The sequence below is a fragment of the Lontra canadensis genome, unplaced genomic scaffold (genome assembly GCF_010015895.1).
Source record: "Lontra canadensis isolate GAN:19392208 unplaced genomic scaffold, GSC_riverotter_1.0 scaffold14, whole genome shotgun sequence".
Taxonomy (NCBI): Eukaryota; Metazoa; Chordata; class Mammalia; order Carnivora; family Mustelidae; genus Lontra; species Lontra canadensis.
This window is the reverse complement of record NW_022631008.1, coordinates 21948531-21960197: the sequence shown is the minus strand read 5'-3', so window position 1 is coordinate 21960197 and position 11667 is coordinate 21948531. Positions and strand designations below refer to the sequence as shown.

General features: G+C 42.1%; 1 protein-coding gene across 3 annotated transcripts in view; it reads left to right on the top strand.

The window, feature by feature from the left end:
• Positions 1-945: 945 nt before the first annotated feature.
• The window catches only part of BVES (blood vessel epicardial substance), a 31821-nt gene continuing 21099 nt past the window's right edge, over positions 946-11667 (top strand). Inside the window, exons 1-4 of one of the 3 annotated variants that reach the window (XM_032858222.1) lie at positions 946-1133; positions 4725-4961; positions 8488-8612; positions 11402-11589. In XM_032858222.1, coding sequence (XP_032714113.1) covers positions 4736-4961; positions 8488-8612; positions 11402-11589 — 539 coding nt within the window. In that variant the 5' untranslated portion in view covers positions 946-1133; positions 4725-4735. The other 2 variants (XM_032858223.1, XM_032858221.1) reach the window with 2 other exon arrangements.

The window sequence follows — 11667 nt, the reverse complement described above, 5'->3', positions numbered from 1 at the left end:
GTTGGGATCATGTTTGGCACGCACCATCAACCTCATACTCTAATAAGCGGCACAAATTGTATCCCACGATGGGACATTTCGAGTGTAAACTGAATGTCCATCTAATCTCCTTCCTCTTTTGTCCTCCAGCCCTTCCCCCCAGAGCCAACTCTTCATTAATTCGCACTGCATTTCTTACCCCAAATAGGTGTCCTCTGTGAAAAGTAAAGATTGATTGGAGCACACTTTCGTATCTCGGTTTCCAACTCAGGGTACCAAATCTACCAAATTCACTTGGCAATTTCGGGTGGAGCTTCGCTTAAAGTGAAGGGCACTGAACCGCCATGCGAATGCAAATTTCGGATAAGCGCCCTCCTTCTTTGAAAACGAACAGGGCTTGGGTCAAAAGTCCGTCCCGCGCGGCCCAGCCCCCACAGGGCGGGCTTCCTCCGACCCCTAGCCGGTTCCCGAGGGTGGTGTCCTGCGTCGGTGCGAGCCAGCCAGCCTCCGCCGCAAGGGCTCCGAAGCGGAGCTGCGCGCTCTCCCGGCCCTTCCTGCTGGTGCTGAGAGGCGAGTGGGTGTCCCAAAGAGGAGTTACGAGAGTGGGTCCTTCGACTTTGAGGGGAATGAAATTCTAGTTCTCATTTTTATCCTGCTTTCTTTCCCTGCCGGGGTCCTACCTCTGGAGTTAGCCCCATGGAGAGGAGCCACCAACGACGCGGGTCCTAGGATGTTGCCCGCCCCCCACCGATGCCCAAACAAGGACAGAATCGAGAAGTAGAGAGGAAACGGGGAAAGAAAAAAGCGGGTGTTTCAAACTGATCACCGCGGTGCAGACGCGGCGGTCGCGCCGGAGCAGCGGGGCCGCGAGGCGCACCGAGACCCGGGGCTCCGCCCGCCGGGGGGCGCCGGGGCGGCGGGCGCCTGCGCGTTGCAGCCCCAGCCCCGGCAGCCACCGTCGCGATGCCTATTTTAGTCAAAGCCGCTGCCGGCGCGGGGACCCGGCACCGGCCAAGGAGGCTCCGGACCCGCGATCCAGGGAGGCTTTCGCCTGGGGCGCCCGTCGAGCCGCCGCGTCGCTGTCCCCGCGCCCTGCCACTGTCGCCCCAAACTTTGGCCAGCGCCTCCCGGGTTCGGTGCCAGGGACAAGCCAGGTAAGGAGCGGGAGGCGTAGCTGCCGGCGGCTCCCCCCGCGCGCCCGGCTATTTGCAGCCTCGGGCTCCCGGGGCTAAATCGGGAAGCGAAAGTTGGATCGCCGCTCCGCTGGGAGCAACTTTGTCAGCCCCGCCGCGGCTGCGGGTTCTTCACGCCCCGGCCGCGGGAGTCCTGCCCTCTCCTCCCTGGCCGAGCCGTCGCCCTCGCTGGCTTCCCTGCTCTTGGAAGCCGCCTTCCTCCCGTGTCTGGGGTCCACGTCCCAGACCCTCAGGCGTCGGCAGCTGCAGCACCGGTCTGGGAGCGCCAGCGTCCCCGGGCGCTCCAGCCCCACTTGGGGGCTGGTTCCCGCGCTCTGCCTGGGGCAAGCCCTTGGTAGGCTCGGCATCTCCTCGTCTGGCTGGACGCCCGGGGCTCCTGGCCCCTAAACCGCTAAGGCTCCACCTCGCCCGCTGTAGGGCCGCCCGGGGCTCCTGCGGAGGCTGCGCGCAGCGCGGCGCACTGTGTGGCCTGCCCAGGGCGGGCGCTGGGATTGCCAGGAACTGCACGGGGCTCACCGCAGACCCCTCATGGCCCGAGTCTTCCGGCCAAAGGCAACAATACTAGACACTGATCATCTTTTAAGGAGCGAGGTGAGCGGGTTCCCTGGGGAGAACGGATGGCTGGGGACCCCGTGAACCTCGCCGCCCGCCCGCGCCCTGGTTTCTGAGGCTTTGGGAAACGTGTTGTTGGCCAGACACGTCCCAGAAACTGCTTGCTTTGAAACAAGAATAAGTGCGAAAAGACTCTTGGCAACGTCATGCCCTTTGCCATTCCGCGGAGGAGCGAAGCTTTGGGCCGATTTACAGAATGAATCAAGTCTGCCAGCAGGACTTTTGCTCATTGCTGCCTTTTCATTTTTGTAATTTGGTAAAGGGTTAATGTTAGTTTCACCGTGTAGCTATTTAATCCTTCAGACACCTATTTGGAAACAAATAGATAAACGGGACTTTACGAGACCAGGTAATTAAAAGAATTAGACCCTGAAGAACTAATAGAACGAAAATTTCTCTTGATTCAGTCAAAATTAACCTGAGCGTTAACCAGTTTTTTAGTCTAGCCTTCCTCCTTAGACTCACTGTCTGTATAAAGATAGTTCAGTGTAAACGACTTAAATCCATTGAAAGTGATCAAAGGGATCTGAAACTGGTAAGGTCCAGTCAGGATTATTGGCAATAGGTAACTGGCATTTCAAAATTGGCATGGAGATAATCCACATAGATAAATAATAGATATACAAATAAATAAAAAATTATATAATAAATGTATTATACAGTGTTAGCTATTCTACAAGCTAAATGCATATAGAAAATAAAATAGATATGTATTTAAATACTTATACCCTTAATAAGGTGTTGTTCATCAAAATATGTTGTAGGATGATCCCACCTCTTAAAGATTCCTATTGCTATTTCCCTGGTTCTTGTGTCAGTAGATTGTGGTTTTCCCCTCATTTCTCTTAGAGCAGATGTTGGTACCTTTAGTGCCACTTGAAGAACTTTTAATAAAAAGCCTGATATTGAGCTAGAGTGGATTAGTTGGCAATACGGGTGCCATTGGGTGGAATATATATGAACTTATTATATATATATGTATTGGAGCCTCAAGCTATTAAAACTTGAAGGGGTTTCAAAGACCATCTAGTCCCACCACCTCTATTCCCAGGAAGAAGCAGACACAAGGAGTGGAAGTCACTTTCCTTGACTTGCGTGGCTCCCCCTGGGCTTTTGGTCTAGAAACTGACTTTCTTAGTCCCAGGAATGCTGGGCACTTTCCTGTCTTTACTACAAAGGTTTGGGGAGACTGAAAGTGACTTCTAAAAATGTTTGTCGTGTCTGTGTCCCTTCCGTATGGCTTTCAACTCTAGCATTCTCTGCAGAGTGTAGGCCTTGGGTATATATAGATGGCTATGACATTGTCTGTGCCTCATAGAGAACACAGGATAGTTAGAAAAGCAAATAGGACACATTCTAAAATGCCATAGAAATGTAGTTAGTTTAGGTAATGCTAATGCATAAGCTGACACTGACACTAGTTTATGAGTGAGAGAGGTCCTTGAATATCATTCTCCCTCCTGCAGAAATTACAGGATTAATTCTCATTTGGTCCTTGAGAGCAAACTTTGCATAAATGGAGTTATTCAAATAATGATACCTCTCACCCCAATAAGCTTGTAGTTTTATTGATTTAAAAATTTGGAAAGTAGCTGAATTTATGTAGTTTCCTTGTTGCGGAAAATCAATATCTATGTCAACTATTTATCTTATATTTATCAACTATTTCAGAATTATATGAAGAGAGCTTTAATTGCCTTGACCATTTCACTCACAGTTTGTAATGCATAAATGTTTTTATCATCTTAAGAGATGTAGAATTCTTTTGGATTTGTCTAATAATATCCTTTCAAAATGCCCAATCTGTACCAATTATTCTACCACTTAAAACCTTTACTTTGATATGGTGGGGGGGATGAATAGAAAAGTAAGTTAACTGTGTGATCTTATTATGGAAAGACATTATTAGATTAAATTTAAAGATATTTTTTGTCCCAATTTGGATTTCTTTTTCTGAAACAGAATAATTCATATAATCTGAAAACCTACGTGGTTTTTGTTAGGGACCAATTTGTATAATTAATAATAGAGTTTTTTAAGTACTAGAGATGGAGGACAGGTAATTTAGTTAGGAAATGGTGCCACTTTGTGTTAAGGTTTAGATAAGCATGTGCAAAATGTGTACTCTTTGAACTGTAGTTGCTACAGATTTTAATATGAAATAGTTGAACATATATTCATTACCTCTCCTACATATAAGTAAACCACAAGTTTACTACTTTGTAATTTGTAACATTGCTACCTAGTGGAGTTTTTATGGGAATGAAAGTATAGATTTAAATTAGACAATGAAAGGAAGAGTTAATTTTATATCTCCCTGTGTATATATAAATGATTAGTAATGTATTTATTATGTGTATATATGATAATATAGAATGTATATGTCTATGATGCAATGATCTAATGACAGTATATAACTAGAGCCTTCTAAATATACTAAACTTTCAAGTAGTAAATATGAGAAGGTTAATTTTTTTTACATACTTAAATAATCAGTTTTTCCTGTTATTTTTTCTGTGTTTGGATTCAGTGTCATAGTGGGAATGTGATGGAAGACTTTGTAATTGCTGTGGCTTATGAACATTGGTGGTTTTCTTTTAGACTCATTAATTTCTCATTCCTCTCTCCCCCACCATGTATGTCTATATAGATATATGTATTAGTGAATAGTTGTATACTATGCTAAATATTCTATATATTTTATTTCATTTCATTTCATTAGAAAGTCAAATGAGGTATTATTATCATCATTTAACAGATAAAGTAGTAACACTTAATATGTGACTGGTTGGAGTCGAACCTGGTTCTAATTCTTAAGCACCAGAAAAGTCTATCTACCAACATTTAGTTCACAGAAATCATTTTGAAACAATACATATTGGGATAGAAAGAGACAGCTGCCATTTTTATGATTGTCCTTTTGTGTCTTTGTTTTTACAGGGATTTTCAAGATGAATTATACCGAGTCCAGCCCATTGACAGAATCGATTACAATAGGTTTTACACCTGAGTTAGAAAGGATCATACCTGTGCCTTCCAATGAGACCACATGCGAAAACTGGAGAGAGATACATCACCTCGTTTTTCATGTAGCAAATATTTTTTTCACGATTGGGTTGGTTATTCCAACCACCCTTCACCTTCATATGATACTCCTTAGGGCAATGTTATCTATAGGTAAGATTCCTAATCGAGACCTTTGTAACTTCTCTGGAACTGGCATCCGATGGGCTTTCTGTTGGGGGCTTCAGGGCATCTCTTGTCAGGTATGTAGCATACCAAAAATACAGGTCTCTGTCAGCAAATTGGCAGCATGTCAATCAAGTAACTTGTAACGTAGGCCTTTACATGCCCTTATTTATTTTAGGTAAGACCGTGTGTGTTTTCTATATTGTTTAGATTTTCTAGATATCAGAAAATCCATTTGTATGTCTGAGTGTGTGATCCAAATCCTGGTTCTACCACTTGCCAACTGTGTAACTGGGGCAGATGATTGAAATTTTCTGCTCCTCAGTTTTCCCATGTGTCAAAGGAGCACAAAAATAATACCACCTCTTAGGGTTGTTGTAAGAATTAAATGAGTGTGTGTGTGTGTGTATGTGCGCGTGCATGTGTACACACACATATGTGTGATATTTGACTTCTAATAGCGCCTGGCACATGGTAAGCCCTATGCAGTCTTAACCACTGTTGTTTCAGTAGGTTTCTTATGGCCCATAATGTGACACTGGAAACAAAAGCAATTTCCCAGACACAGTAGTTCAAGGAAAACTTTTTGAGGGCTCCAGTAATCCTGATGAAGCAAGTCAAATGGATTCACATCAAAATGCCAGAACAATTGAATGAATTATTTTAGCCAGTGATTCTTGACAAATTACTCTCTATGTGATTGTTTCTTTGGTGGTTTATGTATTCAGGTATATTTTTGAGCACCTATAAGTTCTCAGGCAAAGACTGAAGAAGGAAGGGGAGCCTGGGTGACTCAGTCTGTTAAGCGTCTGCCTTCAGCTCAGGTCATGATCCCAGGATCCTGGGATCGAGCCCTGCATTGGGCTCCTTGCTCAGCTGGGAGCCAGATTCTCCCCTGCCTGCCGTTCTCCCTCCTTGTGCTCTCTGCCCCTCCCTCCCTCCCGCTGGATCTCTCTGTCGAATAAATAAATAAAATATTAAAAAAAAAAAAAGACTGAAGAAGGCAGGGTCCATCTTTGAAAAGGATACTTTTCGTGGGGGCTGGAGAGAAACAGATGGGCAGTCACGTGTGAGGTGCTAGATGCTATGTTGTCAGTGTGCACCCAGGGCTGGGGAGAAATGGAGAGGGTGACAGGCCCAGCAGGAAGGCGGAACAAGGTCACGCTGAGAGGATGACACTGGTGCTGGCTTTTGGAAGCTGAACAGGATTTCTCCAAGTGTGAGTGTGTACGGTATCCAGGTAAAAGGCACAGAGGAGAGGGAAATTCAGCATAATGAGGGAGGATGGAGAGTAGCTCATTATGCCTGGGATACATGAAGAATTACAAGGAATGGTCAAAGTCAAGCCTGGAAGTGAGAGGCTTCCAGTTATGGAATGAATAAGTTATGGGAATAAAAGGCACAGCATAGGGAATAGTCAGTGATAACTATAATAGCATTGTGTGGTGACAGATGGGAGCTGCACTTGTGGTGAGCTTAGCATAATGTAGAGAGAAGTTTAATGCATGGGTTATACACCTGAAACTAAAGTAACATTATGTTTCAATTATACTCAAAATGAATAAATAAGTAGATAGATAGATAGATAGATAAAATAAAGGGCTGGAAGGGAAGCAAGATGGTAGCTTATGGATTTCTGCGTTACCTCTGAGTAAGGCAGGGATTGCAGCAGGCATTACACAGTGTTGAATGAAAAACTAAGCAAAACCAAGCCATACCCTATGAAAAGGCAAAGGCTAATTATAAGTTTTTTAAAGATTTTATTTATTTGAGAGAGAGAGAACACGTGCACAGGAGCAGGAGCAGGGGAGGGGCAATGGCAGAGGGAGAAGCAGACTCCCTGTTGAGCAGGGAGCTCAAGGAGGACCCGATCCCAGGATCCCAAGATCATGACCTGAGCCGAAGGCAGACACTTCACCGACTGAGCCACCCAGGCACTCCGCTAATTATAAATTTTAAGACACAGTTTTAGAGGTAGGATGGACCAAGGAAATCATCTAATCTGACCAAGAAGAAACCTGGAGAATTTAAATGACTCATCCAAAATTAAGACTGCGAGAATGTGGCCAAACCAGGACTATAATTCAGGTCCTCGTGTTCCCAGTCAGTCAAAGCATTATTTTTCCCTATCCTCTTTAAGTAATAATTTTTAAAATTCCACAAAATTTGCTATGAAATGTTATTTTAAAAACTTACGAAGTTTTACATTTTGGTCTACTCAGATGCCCCAGATCATTCTGATGAAATAAAAATTGCAAATGGATAAGTTTTTAATGTGGGAGGTTAGCTTTTATGTGCATATATAGTTGATATATTTGTATCATATTGATCATTTTATTATAAGTTAAAAATATATATGGACTCTCCCACCATAAATGGATCAAAAGAAACTGGAACATATTTCCTAAAGTGAGAGAATTGATTAAAAAAAAAAAAAAGGCAAGATTTCCAGAGGTAAATGGAAAATCATCAAATGAAAAATTCAAATGGGTAGGAAATCTTGGTAAAATATGCAGGCTCACCAATGATCATGGAAATGCAAAACAAAATAAAACTTCAGTATCAAATTAAGAGCTTTCAAATTTTGTAATATTAAGAACTTGATAGTGGCATTCCCAACTAGTAGGATTACAAATATCTATATACCTTTGGGAAAAAATTCTTCAGTCTCATCAAAAGCTATAAAGTTCATTTCTTTGACTTACTGTCAGGTAATCCACCCTAAAGAAATAGTCAGAAAAACATTAATTCTTAATGTATAAAGGTGTTTTGGTGATGTATCAAAAATTACATGCAAAAAATCTCATCTGTTTACCAATTGGGAAATGGTTAGATAAATTAGGGTTTAATCAGTTACAGTCATTAAAAACTATGTACGTGAAGAGTTTTAACAAAATAGGGAGATTACCACAATAAGTAAAAGAAGTAAGAGTGGGTTTTAAAATTTTGTATACCGTAGGTTTGCCATCAGGTAAAAATGCATCAAGACTGTAAGGAAGTATTAAGTATCAACAGTAGTAGAATTGTGTTTTTTTTTTCTCCTATAAAAAATATTTTCTACATAAATTTTCTGCAACAAAACATGTTTTTCTTTTGTAGTAATAAGACAAAAAAACAAAATGGAGCTTAATATAATGCTTGGCTTAGGTGTTTCTTTTTTTTTAAGAGACCGAGAAAGAGAATGCAGACGTGTGTGTATGCACAAGCAGGATGAAGGGTAGAGGGAGACGGAGAGAGATAAAGATGGGCTTCCAAGCAGGGCCTGGCCCAGTGTGGAGGGAAGGTGGGGGGAAGTGCAGAGGTGGGAGGGTACAGGGGTGGCTTGATCTCAGGACCGTGAGATCATGACCTGAGCCAAAATCATACTTAACTGACTGAGCCACCCAGGTGCCCCTGGCTTAAGTATTTCTAAAATGTGTTTGTTTTTTTTTAATATGCAGAGGATATCAAATGTATTAAGCTACATCCTGATGCTATTGCAGACATCTAACACATTGACTTTGTTACTCAACAGGATGTACCCTTTATATTGTCTGGGCCACTCTCTACCGATGTGCCTTGGATATCATGATCTGGAACTCCGTATTCCTGGGTGTCAACATTTTGCATCTGTCATATCTTTTGTACAAGAAAAGACCGGTAATTACTAAAATTAATGTGGAGGAGATTTTAAAGGAAGAGATTTTTAAAGCCAAAAAGCTTTTAAAGTGCTTTGTTCAGACTTGAAAATGAACATTTAACATCTTTAATCCCCTTAGTATCATTTCTTCGATTGTGTTCGTATATGTCTGGAAGGGAAATATTTGAATCCCATGAACTTTGTTCTACAAATGAGTCTTTTTTAAAAGATGCATGTATTTATTTTAGAGAGAGAGAGCAGGCGGGAGGGGCAGAGGGGGAGAGTCTCAGGCAGACTCCTCACTCAGCAGAGGGCCCACACAGGGCTTCATCCCACAACCCCAAGGTCAAATCCAAGGGTCAGGTACTCAACCAACTCTGCTACCCAGACACCCCTACGAAAGAGTTTTTTAAAACTTTTTACATCATTAAGGCAACTTATACATGAGAGAACATTTTTTGTCATATAACTCATTATTTCTTTTGTCTATTGATTTTTAAATGTCACTTAGAAATATCTTTGCCCAGCTGTAAAATTAATTACTCATGGGCAACTTCCTTGAACATACTAATGATTTACAAATAGTTCCTGCTATTTTTTTGTAAATGTAATGACTTTATTTTTTTTCATTACATTATGCCCAAAATATTCATTTAAGAAAATCATCATTTTGGGAGGGTGTTGCCAAAACACTAATATTTAACTTTTTTCTCAACATCTTGTTGTGTTTCCTTGGTCATTCCAAGAACCAAAGATGTAAATAGGATAAGAAAGCAGTGTGGCTTCTAGAAATCACTCCCTACATTGTTTACTAATGGTTCAAAGTACACACAATTATTAAGTAAGGTAAAAGATCCGGCTCTTGTCCTCATGTTCAGTGCCAGACATGTGCACAGAAAACTATTAGAAAACAAGACATTTCACAGGAAATGATCGCTTGAATGATATAGATGATACAAGTAATAGGCATTCTACTAGAGTGTAACCTCAAACATTGCAACCCAGTCCATTTTGCTTACTGTATGAGTTCTCTCTAGGTTCCCCTGTGTCATAAACAACTTGAAAATCTCAGTGACAGGTCCTTTCTCTCACCCACCATATACGTGGACTCTAGCAATTGTGTGTCAGCTGTGATTCTGGGCTATGTCTTCATTCCAGGGTCTCTGCTGAAGCAGCAGCTTCTGTTGAGACATGTGTTCTCATGGCAGAGAAAAAAGTACAAGAGAACAACAAAGAAAGACCCGGTGTCTCTTAAAACTTCGGCACAGAAGGAACATACATCACTTTTACTCACACTCCATTGGCTAAAGCAAACAAAATGGGCAAGAGTGATAGTGTGGGAATGGGCTGGGGTAAGGGAATGGATAATCCTTTCACCAGGGATGGGAGAAGCAATTACTTGGAAATAACAGTATCATCTACCACCTTACTGTTGTTTTCTGAATTCCTGTCAGCCATGATTGTCACATAACAAGTGCTCAGAAAAACATTTGATGAGTGATAGCTTTCACAAGAAGAATTAAGAAGGCTTCATGAAGGAATTGGGACTTGAGCTAAGACTTGCAGAATGAGCAGATTATGAATTTCAGTCAATAGATTCAGTTCCTATGTTTATTACTAGGCCACATAGGCTAGAGTGTATCTCGAAAGTGAGACATATTTGTGAATAAACTATTTTAAACCCTCATTACTAGAACTCTGAGGTAGAGGAGGTAGATGGTAGTGATAATGAGGATTATAATTTCTATCAGAACTTGCTGGAGCCCCAAGCTCTGAACATAGGTTTAGAAGTTGCTGATGTGGTGATGGCAGTAGCATCAGGTAAAACACTCACACAGTATCTGTGTTTTTGTTTCTTCTTGTATTATAAGCCTACTTTCTTGAAAAATATCAATGCTGGTTCTTTGTTAAAATGAACAAGGCAAGAGCATCGCAAAGGCCGTAGTGACATCTGAGTGGCTATCATTATGTGGATCTATAAACTTTATAGTGTGGCTGTCGTGGATTTCATTGGGACAGATGATCTTTTGAACCCCAAAGTTCATTCACGTGCTCTCCAGTTTTCCAGGACTAATGCTGGGCCCCAGTATGGCGTGTGATCTGGGTCTTATCTAACGGCAGAGGTGATTCAGCCATTTTGCTTTCCCCTTCCTCCAACAGCCAGACTTAATTCGGCGGGCTCTTGTTCTACAGAATATTTTACTTTAAGAAGAAATTGCTGCACCAAACCTTTTACTCTCTTTGCTTGGCTTCAGAATAAATAAAGCAGAAGCAATGATCACAGCTGAGAATGTTCGTTTTCCTACTGTGATGCATTAAACAATACTTAAAATAGGCAAAATGCTTAATGCATGTATTTTCATAGATCTTTCCCAAGTTGATCCCTATTTTATGTGTCAATGTTTTGCAATAACATTGAAAGTTCACGAAGTTTATTTCTGTGAAACAAAATTGTTATAAAGACAAAATGGTTCCGTGTTATTTTAAGGAAATGCTAAGATTGGAAAGGTCTGTGTTGCGGTTAACATTCAGAACGTCCACAGCTGCTCTACAGTGCATGGGAAGAGATGTGATCAATAGTGCAAATCTTTTCCATATGCTCTTGGAGTTGTTTAACTGCAAAAGTGCCCTTTGAGCATCTAAGCTTATGCCACTGCTTCCTGTTGTGTATGAGTCCATTGAGCGAAATGCAGAAGGGCCATGGTGCGTGTTGCAGATCTGTGTCTTCTCAAACCCGTATCGAGATGGCAGAAGCCAGTGCTCCGCTGTGGCTGTGTTATGGCAGCATCTGGTCGTTGCTGCATTTCAGGTAAAGATTGAGAAGGAACTCAGTGGCATCTACCGCCGACTGTTCGAACCACTCCGTGTGCCTCCAGATCTGTTCAGAAGATTAACCGGCCAGTTTTGCATGATCCAAACCTTAAAAAAGGGCCAGACGTATGCTGCAGAGGATAAAACCTCAGTTGATGACCGTCTGAGTATCCTTCTGAAGGGGAAGTAAGTGTTCTCTGGAAATTGAAATTCCCAGTGGGCCTGGAGTCTTCTCGTGTCCCCCAAAGGAGGGAATGACTGGAA